This window comes from Aegilops tauschii, chromosome 1 (assembly GCF_002575655.3).
Source record: "Aegilops tauschii subsp. strangulata cultivar AL8/78 chromosome 1, Aet v6.0, whole genome shotgun sequence".
Lineage (NCBI taxonomy): Eukaryota > Viridiplantae > Streptophyta > Magnoliopsida > Poales > Poaceae > Aegilops > Aegilops tauschii.
In genome coordinates, this window is record NC_053035.3 from 438,262,210 (window position 1) to 438,274,109 (window position 11,900).

At 49.4% G+C, this 11,900-nt stretch overlaps 1 protein-coding gene across 1 annotated transcript; it reads left to right on the forward strand.

Moving 5' to 3' along the window:
• The first annotated feature begins 953 nt into the window (after nucleotides 1–953).
• LOC109750849 (calcium-transporting ATPase 7, plasma membrane-type-like) lies at nucleotides 954–4,476 on the forward strand. Its single transcript, XM_020309788.4, has one exon. It carries the CDS (start codon nucleotides 1,207–1,209, stop codon nucleotides 4,267–4,269), a length of 3,063 nt encoding a protein of 1,020 aa, XP_020165377.1. The 5' UTR covers nucleotides 954–1,206; the 3' UTR covers nucleotides 4,270–4,476.
• The last annotated feature ends 7,424 nt before the right edge of the window (nucleotides 4,477–11,900 follow it).

An 11,900-nucleotide genomic window follows, 5' to 3' on the forward strand; every position in this document is an offset into this window, starting at 1 on the left:
CCTAAAGAAAAGTTGATTTGTTATCTCACGCAAAAAGAAAGTTGATTTGTATCCTTCACATTAAAAAAATTCCTGGCCCCAAAACAACAAGAGAATGGCCCGTTTCTATTTACACATTTACCCCTTTTTTACTACACCACATGCATGAAAATATATTTTCAGGAAACTTCATATGTACGACGAACTATACATGTATATAAAATATAAAATAAAATAAATAAAGGGCTCCGGCCTCCAGAGCGCATTATCGACGTGCAACGCGCTAACTTTCGTAGCACAGTACCACTTGGCACGACGTACGTACGCTGGCATTCGGCAGTCTCCCCGCAAAAAAAAAAAGCCTTTGCAGCAGAACACACCTGGCACGCCACGGCCGGAAATTGTATGAAAGAGACCCGGTAGTTCACTTCCAAAAGAAAAGGAGACCCGGTAGTCACGATCATCCTGCTGTTCCCAGGTGGCGGACACCGCGTGATCGACAACGTCGAGAGGACTTGGCTTGCACGCCGGCCGCCGAGGTTCACGGCGACGCCACACGGCGCCGTCTTATTTCCTTCAGCGCGTCCATGCATATGCATGCCGACTATAGCTAGCCAGAACCCGACCAGTTAAGCAAACCCTTGTTGCTCGATCGACGTCGCCGACATCCTTTCTCGTGCGTGCCTTACCCACTAAGGCGTCGCAATGTACACACTCTAGCTAGCTGCCACATACGTTTTCTGTTTTTGTCTTGTCGTACGTATACCATATAAAGTTACTTTTAGTGGAGTATACGTACGTACATGCATGGTATTTTTTGGGGGTATATGTTCGGTTCGGGTGAAGAAGGTTCGCCCGCGCTTCCCCTGTAAATCCCGTCCCGCATGCAACGCAACGGCTTCCTTGACAGGCCAACAAATACTGTTGGTTGGGAGTCACGAAATAAACGGCAAATGACGAGGCGATTCGTGGAGCGGCTTCGATCCGTTCCTAGTGTGATTTCCAGGAACCTTCCCCAAATCGCTTCATATATTCAGCCCCGGCCGGCTCCATCAAACTCATCAACCAAGGATTTTCAGGCATCTCTGACCCTCCCAGCTGGAGTAGATCCGTCCATCGAGTCCTGCCTAGGAGTTCTTTGACTGATCGCCGGCCTCCCCGCCGCATCCATTGATCCGTCTTCCATCCTTCTTGTTTCATCACCCTTCTCGCCTGGTTTCCAATCGGATGGAGTGCACCGACATCTTGATCGCCGTGGGCCACCGGTCGACGTCGCCTTCCCCGTCCTCCTCGTGGCAGCCGGGGAGGCAATGGCGCAAGGCGCTCACCGTCATCCGGACGTGCCACAGGCTGGCGCGGCTCGGCATTCTGTCCGCGGGCGTCCTGCCACGGAGCACCGCCTCCTACGTCGCCATCAAGATCCACCACGACGGCAGTGACTCCGATTCGTCCGGCAACGCCACCGCCGCCGCATTCTCCGTCGCGGCCGATGACGAGCTTTTCAAGGGCCTGGTCAAGGAGAAGCGCGACGAGTGTTTCCGCCGCCTCGGGGGTGGCGCCGGCATTGCCACCGCGTTGGCGTCCGACGCAGAGCGCGGCATCCGTGGTGACAGCGACGACGTGCGGCTCCGCAGGGAGTCGTTCGGCGCGAACACGTACCCGAAGCCCAGGCCCAAGAGCTTCTTCAGCCACGTATGGGACGCGCTCAAGGACGTCTTCCTCATCGTGCTCCTCGTCTGCGCCGTCGTCTCCCTCGGCTTCGGCATCAAGGAGCACGGCCTCAAGGACGGCTGGTATGACGGTGTCAGTATCTTTCTCGCGGTCTTCCTCGTTGCTGCCGTCTCCGCCGTCAGCAACCACAGCCAGGCCAAGAGGTTCGATAAGCTGGCCAGCGAGTCTGATAACATCGCCGTCACCGTCGTCCGCGCCGGCCGGAGGCAGGAGGTCTCCATATTCGACATCCTCGTCGGCGACGTGGTGATACTCAAGATCGGGGACTCGGTGCCGGCGGACGGGGTTTTCTTGGAGGGTCACGGCCTGCAGGTGGACGAGTCGAGCATGACAGGCGAGCCCCACCCGATCGAGATCGATGCCGAGAAGAACCCCTTCCTCACCGGCGGCGTGAAGATCGTCGACGGCTACGGCCGAATGCTCGTGACCGCCATCGGCACCGACACCTTGTGGGGCGAGATGATGAGCAGCATAACCAAGGAGACCGCCGAGCCAACGCCGCTCCAGGAGCGCCTCGAGCGCCTCACCTCAAGCATTGGCAAGATCGGCGTCGCCGTCGCGGTGCTCGTGTTCACCGTGCTCACCGCTCGCCACTTCACCGGCAGCACCAAGGACGACCAAGGGAAGCCGCTGTTCAACAAGGGCCACGTCACCTTCAACGCCGTCTTCAGCTCCCTCGTCGTCATCTTCCAGCAGGCCGTCACCATCATCGTCGTCGCCATCCCCGAGGGCCTCCCGCTCGCGGTGACGCTGACGCTCGCCTTCTCCATGAAGAGGATGGTGAAGGACAACGCGCTGGTGCGCCGCCTGTCGGCGTGCGAGACAATGGGGTCGGTCACAGCCATCTGCACCGACAAGACCGGAACGCTGACGCTCAACCAGATGAAGGTGACCGAGTTTTGGGTCGGCACCAACCAGCCCAGAGGTGCCACGGCGATCGCCGGGAGCGTCGTCAGCTTGCTCTGCCAGGGAGCTGGGCTCAACACCACAGGAAGCGTTTACAAGCCGGACAACGTGTCGCCGCCGGAGATCACAGGCAGCCCGACGGAGAAGGCGCTGCTGTCGTGGGCCGTGGCGGACCTCGGCATGGACGCTGACGCGTTGAAGAGGAGCTGCAAGGTGCTGCACGTTGAGGCCTTCAACTCAGACAAGAAGCGCAGCGGCGTGATGATCAGGGACAATGTCACCGGCGGGGTGATCGCGCACTGGAAAGGCGCTGCGGAGATGGTGTTGGCGAACTGCTCGATGTACGTCGACACCGACGGAGCGGCGCGCGAACTCGGAGTGGAGCAGAGGAGGAACCTTGAGAAGGTGATCAACAACATGGCGGTCGGCAGCCTCCGGTGCATCGCCTTCGCCTACAAGCAGGTCAACAGCACTACTGAGCAATCGAAGATCGACGACGATGGTCTGACGTTGCTGGGCTTCGTCGGGCTGAAAGACCCTTGCCGGCCAGAGGTCAAGGCAGCCATTGAAGCTTGCACGAAGGCGGGCGTCGCCGTCAAGATGGTCACCGGCGACAACATCCTCACGGCCCGCGCGATCGCCAAGGAGTGCGGCATCATATCCAGCAACGACCCCAGCGGCATCGTCATCGAGGGGCACGAGTTCCGCGCCATGTCGCCGGAGCAGCAGCTGGAGATCGTGGACAGGATCCGCGTCATGGCGCGGTCCCTACCGCTGGACAAGCTGGCGCTGGTGCAGCGGCTGAAGCAGAAGGGCCACGTGGTGGCCGTGACCGGCGACGGCACCAACGACGCGCCGGCGCTCAAGGAGGCGGACGTGGGGCTGTCCATGGGCGTCCAGGGCACCGAGGTGGCCAAGGAGAGCTCCGACATCATCATCCTCAACGACAACTTCGACACGGTGGTGACGGCCACGCGGTGGGGGCGCTGCGTCTACAACAACATCCAGAAGTTCATCCAGTTCCAGCTCACCGTCAACGTGGCGGCGCTCGTCATCAACTTCGTGTCCGCGATCACCACGGGCAAGATGCCGCTCACCACCGTGCAGCTCCTGTGGGTGAACCTCATCATGGACACCATGGGCGCGCTGGCGCTCGCCACGGACACGCCCACCAAGGCGCTCATGGACCGGCCGCCCATCGGCCGCACCGCGCCGCTCATCAGCAACGCGATGTGGCGCAACCTCGCCGCGCAGGCGGCGTACCAGATCGCCGTGCTGCTGGCGCTCCAGTACCGGGGGCGGGACGTCTTCGGCACCGACGAGAAGGGCAACGGCACCATGATCTTCAACGCCTTCGTGCTCTGCCAGGTGTTCAACGAGTTCAACGCGCGGGAGATCGAGAAGAAGAACGTGTTCGCCGGGGTGCTCAACAACAGGATGTTCCTCGTCATCATCGCCGTCACGCTCGTCCTGCAGGTGGTCATGGTGGAGGTGCTCACCAGGTTCGCCGGCACTAAGAGGCTGGGGCTGGGGCAGTGGGGCGTCTGCCTCGCCATCGCCGCCGTGTCGTGGCCCATCGGCTGGGCCGTCAAGTTCATCCCCGTGCCGGACCGGACTCTCCATGACATCCTCACTCGCCGGAAATCCTCATGATTCATTCATTCATACCGCAGTGTTCATATTTCACATAGCTTAGGTGATTCTTTCATACTGTACATTTGTTTAGTTCAGTAGTTACTTGTCGAACTCCAGCTTTCATATTTCACATAGCTTAGGCGATTCTTTCATAAATTGCTACTCATTATCTGTCGAATCTTCTTATATATACTTAATACAAATATATTTCTTTTGTTCATCTTATTTCTAAAATCCTCCATTCAAACTACATAAATTTAAGGCGTGATTTCAGGCCGAAACGTGGCAAGCTGGCTACCGTGTTGACTGAGGGAACAAGCTGAATGTCAGCATGACTACACCTAGCATAAGCACAATTCGGCTGTCAGTCATAAGATAGTGTCCGTTCTAGATGTTCAATCAAACACATGCTGGTCCCTTTTAGGTGTGTATAGCTCTGAAACTAAGTGTGGATACTATATTTTGCATATTTCTTCGAGACTAATGCTTTAAGATCTGATAGGGTTTTGCCTTTGCTTGTGCCTCTGAACATGCTTACATTTTCCATTATTCTAGAATCAAACTTTTGACAATGTTGCAGGGCATCAGCTCCCTCCCATCTTCCCTGGAAGCATTCATCTCGACATTACCCAGCAAGTTGGTCAGAATGAGTCCAGTGGTATTTTAATTCTAAGTTTGGTAAATAATTTAAATGTGTCTTCTTTCAGAAGCTGTTGACAGATGAGAGGAGGGCGAACAACTATCACAGTGTCGAAGGTCACGTCGCAATCCTGAGTATCATCGGATTCCAACCATGGCTTCTTGCATATGCCTCACGCATCACCTCCTTAATCTTCTCGCCTTCTCGGCTCCTTAAAGTTTTCCTCTGTCTTGGGTTTCTTGCAATATGGCTTGATCATTCAATTTACCAGTAGGAGCAGTTAAGGAAGTGATGTTTCTGTTGAAGTCTAATTTTTTTTGTAGCTTTCTTTGAAAGAGTTCTCTTCGCGAAGAACCGGTGAAATATGTGACCAAGATGTCATTTAATAAAATAATTGAGTAGTGAAGTTTAAATTGATGACCCAAAAATAAATGAATTTGTGTTTAAAAAATAGAAAATCGGTTAGAAATCGCATTTTTTTCATTGGAGAAAATATAAGAAGTTAAAGGATAGAAGACCGTTTGCTCGTCCAAATTATAAGAGATTAGTTAGAAATGCTCTTAGCAATCACAACAACGTTTGTCTGATTTCGTTACATATGTGTATACTGTTGAGTTTATTAAAACTATCTTTCTCGCCAAGAACCAGATTAGTCCAGAGTGCTTTCACTGCACAAACTTGGGCCTCATAAAGTTTCTTCACACATAGTTTTGATGCTTACCCTCATATAGTTTGGTATTTGACTAAATTGTGCCAGGCCAGGGCTGAACATCAACCTCTCATTTCCAGGAACTATCAGGGCTTGCAAGAAAGCCTCGTTGTAGTGTGAAGAAGACAAGTTTGAGCAGTACAAGCTGGCTGCTGGTGATGGTATCACGCCGGAGATCATCGAGTCTGTGCAGAGTTGCTTCGGAAAACTTAAGGGATTGGACAGTTACTGAAGGTTAATGTTTGTTGGGCACCATTAGTCTGAAAAAACAGAATGAATCCAGCCAAATGACAATATGTTTCTATGTCAGAGCGTGCACTTGAGCCAGCATTGTCTGTTTTTGAAGGGAATTTGGGGAAACAATCGTTCTTGCTGGAGTTGTAGAGCCAACATCCATCTGGTATGATGCAAAAGAATGACTCGAGGCAGACGTTGTCCTGCTTTAATTATGCTGATGCACTTGAACCAACGTTGTCATGTTTCTTTTTCTTTTTTTTGACGTGAACAGCAGGAGCTCTGCTTTTGCATTAAAGAAGAATAGAAGTTTTACACAATTCGGACAAATCCAGGCCAAGAGCCCGGCCTTTCGTCAGAGAATATTGACAGGAGAAGGACAAAGAAAATGAAAGTGAAACGATGCCATGTGCTTTTATGTGTCCCCAGCGCCCGCCGCTTTGGTGGCCTCGTAAAATATCTTGACGTCTTCTCTTATCAGTCAGCAAGTGCAGTCGGCGTCAGCTCCTTCTGCTCAAAGACCCTACGGTTTCTTTCTTTCCACAGGTTCCACACTATGTAAGCAGCTAGTGTGATTTCATCTCTGTTCTTGTCCTTGGTTCCATCGCATGTGCATAGCCGAGACCACCAATCTCCAATGGAGGTTGCCGAGGAGGCCATCATGCCCATCCTGTCGTCAGCTTGCTGGAACTGGAGCCAAACCTCTTTCACAAAGCAGCAGGCCAGGGTGATGTGTTCGGCCGTCTCCTTTTCTTGATCACAAAGGCAACATAGGTCATTGTGCGGCAATCCCCTCGCTTGCAGACGATCCGCCGTCCAATTTCTGTTTTGCAGCAGCAACCATAAGTAGAATTTAACTTTTCCTTCCATCTTGCCCCTCCACACTTGGGCCAGCCCAGACTTGTTGATCCTTGCCACAAAGTGGGCGTCATAAGCAGAGACGGCAGAGTATTTTCGATTAGCAGTCAGGGTCCAGAGGATCTTGTCTTTGCTGTCCGTGAGCTGGATCGATTGAAGTTCCTCCCAAAGCCGGACGAACTGATTGAGCTGCCCTTCCGTTGTCATTCTCTGTAACCCAAGCATCCATCTTCCATTGTGGAGCGCCTCTCTAACCGACATCTTCTTGAATCTGGCCAGTTGGTACAGTTCAGGAAACATAAAACACTAGATCATGATTGGGGCGCGTTGCCGCGCCCGTCTATTTTGGCTATAAAATATTAGGCACATCTACAAATATATGAAGGCATACAACATGAAGGTTGTGTTCGCATAAAGTGATATATAGTGGGGAATTTTGGCTTATAGCCTTAATTTAGGAGTATTCTGTTTAATGTCTCGCCATTTAGCGAGGATTTGTGAACAGTGCAGTTGCTTGGGAAATACATGAAACCAAAGATTGCCAGTCACACAATAATCCTAATGACTCGTCCCATGCACAAATATACAGTATAGCAGATCTATAAATACTAAGACAGATAGAAGCAATTCAGTTATATTGTCTTTCCATGTATAGACGACAAGCAACCATATTCGCATTGGTTGAAAGGTAGATCGATCAAAGAACTGTGAAAGCGGATGTATGATTCCTAAGTTGGATTGAAGTTGCAACTTGCAAGAGCGGATCCATGGATAAGTTGTTAGGCTGAATTTCCCTGATCGAATGGATCAAAATCAGGATCCAACACTTTGACATAACCATGGAACAAATGTGTCATTCAATCCTGACCCACTTTAAATCCCAATGGTTTATGGGCAGAAGGAATTAAATAAGGCTTGAAAATTATCATCATTTGGCTATGGCACTTTATTTCCAGATGATCTTGAATAGCAGAATGCAGGATCAACAAAAGTCATTTTTCATGATTCGATCAGGCATATATATTTTGTCCATTCCAACTCAACAATTATAGACTAATGTAGTTTTACTTGGCTCAAATGATTTTAAAGTGTTAATAGCAGTATCACAGGGAAGAACAAAGCCAAGAAGAGTTATCTATTCTTACAAAGTATCCGGGCCTTACCAAAGAAACCAATCCCTGTAAGACAGAGATAGAGTTCGCACCTAATTAGCTTGAAGAGTATATTTGCATTGTCACCCTCCTATATTAAATATTTTGAGAACTCCATCAACCAAAAAAAAAAGGATTAGAATCGAGAGACAGTCTCATTCTCTAAGGATCCACACTTTCAGAACTATATAAAGAACTTTCAGAAATGTGAAGATGAACTGATAATAAATAATTAAAGAAAATCTCTATGGACCATGAAAACGCTATCCAACTATTCTCTGCCTAAAAGCGGAGCAATGGTAAACTCGTAACTCTAAAACTATATTAACCAGGGGATAACAACATTTACATGTTGAAACAAAGTGTGTCATTCATGGGCTATAAGTTGTGCATAGCTGTATAGAATTTAAGAAAATTAACTCATCAATATGAGTATTCACTCTGTTAACCTGAATGACTATTACTGGTGTGCAATGGGTCAGAATTCGGAAATCAAGTGCTTACGTCAGATAGAAATTTCTTATGCCCTATATCATGCTTTGAAAGTTACCACTCAAGCTTGAGATTCTTTTCCACCACTACTTTATATCAAGGGAAGCATTTTTGTTAGATGAAATTCCCCACAGTAAAATAATAGTGATCAGTCAAATAAAATTATAAAAATCAATAATCAACATAATATTTGAGTACATGTCAATCTGAAGTGACGGTGATAATACCAAGCTGTGAGCTACATAAAAAATTTAATTGTTGCAGAAGATATATTTTGGGGCGTTGGGACCTAGCATACATGTTCTATGCATTAAAATTCGTCACTTATCAGCCAAAGTAAAGCATATCAGACCTTGTGGCTATGCATTAATTTATCTTAATCTTCCCTATAGCAAATGTCCCTCAATAACAGTACGGTTACGAATACACCATTGCTACTGTGGTGGCATAAGTCAGATTAGACAAATGCCAAACTGAAGACTCCCTCTGTTGGTTAATGCCTTTGAAAAAAGACTTCGCATACTGCATTGACTCTGCAAATTTTTTTAGAGAAAATCATCTCAGTTCTTCACAGACGAAAAGATTGACACATGTTCTTCTAGGTCTACAAACAAAATAACTGATTGCAAGATAGCAAGGATATTCCTAAATTCATGTGTAATCCTGTATAGAATATAAGTTACGTGTCAGCATCATTGCAGCCAACATGATTAGAGATCGCAAAAAGAAGAGGTTGTTGCGTCGCCATTGGATGGTTTCTGGAGTGCTTTGCTGCAGCCTGCAGCCATCCCGTGTTGAATCAACCATGAGAACAGACAGTGGAGGAGCAGAGATACAGAGGGCATGAGCCACCACCGTCATTGTAATCTAATTGTTTTAGGGTTTCTAAAGTATTAATCAGACCTTCAAATCAACTATTCACAGATTAACCAGATGTCAATTTCAAAACATCCGAAAAGAGCATGAGGCATGGGGAAGTTGTGACCTCTGGATACCGACTGGAACACAATCGCTAAGCGCTGTAGAGGTCGATCCGTAGCCCTGGACAATGACCAGATCTGGAGCGTGCGGACGAGCGACACAATGGGTTGGGTCAGGAGGAGGTGGGAGGAAGGGTGACCTTGCAAGTGTCGCGTTGGGGTCGGGCGGTGGCGGCGCTTCCTGCTGCTAGGTCGTTGAACAGCCGCCGCGTCGCTTCCAAATCGATGGACAGCCGGGACAGGAACATATGTGGCAGCGAAGGGTCTTCATTTTCCCCAAGTATTTCTCCATGTCTCCATTGCCGTTGGATGGAGTGTTAGCGTCAGAGAGCTTGGAGGAAGCTCGACCACCACAGATAAGCGGGGCGGCCCGGGCAGCGCATCAGCCGCAACTGCAACCGAACGGACCGAGGAGGCGACGCCCTTCGCGTCGTGGAAACCCAGCGCAGTCGCCAAGCGAGTCCAAGCTCTAGCATCGCTCGATCATGGAGAGGCGCCGCCACGCGAGGGTGCGAGCGAACGAAAGCAGGGTGGTCGTCCTGTGTTTTAGGTTTTCCCAGTCCCACAAGAGCCTGGTACAGGCCCATGGGCCCAATTGAATCTCAGACGCCCAAGAAAACCACTAGAGAAGCTGCCCGATAAGGTTAGCCCTCCTGAGGACTACACGAAGTCTCGAAATCACTAATTAAGGAGTACTCGTTGCAAAGAACACTCCACTTTTCCAGGTCGCGACAAGTGACGCACATGCAGCGCGCCACTTGTCGCAACCTTGGAGTTTTCCCTTTTTTCGTAGATCCGTTTATTCAAAACGTTTTATCTCTTAAACCGTGCGTCCAAATCTCGAACCGTTTTCACCATCGAATTCCTCGCGTCGAGATCTTCAAAACTAGATCCCATGTTGATAGGTTTTGACGAACTTTTTTTCATGAAAAAAACCGGGCGAAAAAACCGAACCAGGAGCACGGTTTTTTTCCCTTTCTGAAAGAGGCACGAAACCGTGACTCTTGTGAAAGGAAAAAACAAAAAACGTATTTTTTTCATGACTCTCGCGAAAGAAAAAAAACAGAAAACGCGTATTGTTTTTCCTTTTCGAGAGGCACGGCCGTGACTCTCACGAAAGCACAACCGTGCCTCTCGCGGAAGCAAAAGCGTGACTCTCGCGAAAGAAAAAAAAATAGAAAACGCGTTTTGTTTTTCCCTTTCCGAGAGGCACGACCGTGACTCTCGCGAAAGCACAACCGTGCCTCTCGCGGAAGCAAAACCGTGACTCTCGCGAAAGAAAAAAAAACAGAAAACACGTTTTTTTCGTTTCCGAAAGGCACGGCCGGGACTCTCGCTAAAGCACAACCGTGCCTCTTGCGGAAGAAAAACCGTGACTTTCGCGAAAGAAAAAAAAGAAAACGCATTTTTTTCGCGCAATTTTTTTATTTACCGAAAAGCTAAGGAAGACGGGGAAAAACCAAAACGTCAAAAAAACCAAAAAAAACCCGTTTTAAAAAGCCGAAAACGCATGCGGAAAATAAAAAAACAAAATCCGGAGGGAGCGTCCAGACCGCGACACGTGGCGAATGGCTGAGAGCGCGCCAAGTGGCGCTGATCGTTGCAAGGCTCCCGAAGGAGCGCTCGTTAACTAGTTGCTCCCACGAAGTTTGGACGGTGCGATTAAGAGCCAATCTGATGGCCAAGAATGCATACAAGTGACGATCCAACGGTTACAAATGCTAATGGTCTGAGAAGGCTGGAAAGATGCTCGGTTATAATGTATCTAAATGGGGCCTCCCCGTTTAGCCATCGGTCCCTCCAAAACGCCGCAATGCTGCCGTTTCCCAGCTGAATCGACGTGCAACTCGTAAACAACTGCTTATCCATCTCATCGCAAGGCGTCGGCGATCCCTTCCATGGCCTATCCTCATCTTCCCATCGAAACCATTCCCACCTTAGACGGAGAGCATGGCTGAAGCAGTCAATGTTTTTCCTCCAATGTTGGCATCTTCGGCCTCCCAAAGAAAGTTTCTTCTCAACTTATCCACCTTCTTAATAAACCACTTATCCGGGGCAAAGGCTGTCAAGAAGTAAGCTGCCGTTGCCGTGACCACCGAGTTGATGTACACTAATCTTCTCTCCTATTGAGCATTCTGCCTTTCCTCAAAGAAATTTTCCCGGCCATTTTATCAATCAGCGGTTGAATCTCAACTCTCTTTGGTTTTCGAATCCCAAAGGGGCAATCCCAAGTATTGGCAGGGAAGGGAGCCTTGCACAATCCCAGCATCAACCAACAATTGTTGCAAATCCTTGTCCTGGAAAGCAACTGGGTACGCCACTGATTTTGCCATGTTTGTTTTGAGTCCAGAGGCATTCCCAAACATTTCCAGGATGTCCTGGACAGCAATAATCTCTTCTTGCCCCGGGTTGATGAAGAGCGCAGCATCATTGGCGTAAAAACTCGCCCGGAATCTGGCCACGCGCGTTCCCAAAGGCTTCAAAATATTCTTCTCCGTGACCATCTCAAGCAGTCTCTGTAGCGGTTCCATAGCAATGATAAACAACAGGGGGGACAGAGGGTCTCCCTGTCTCAAGCCACACAT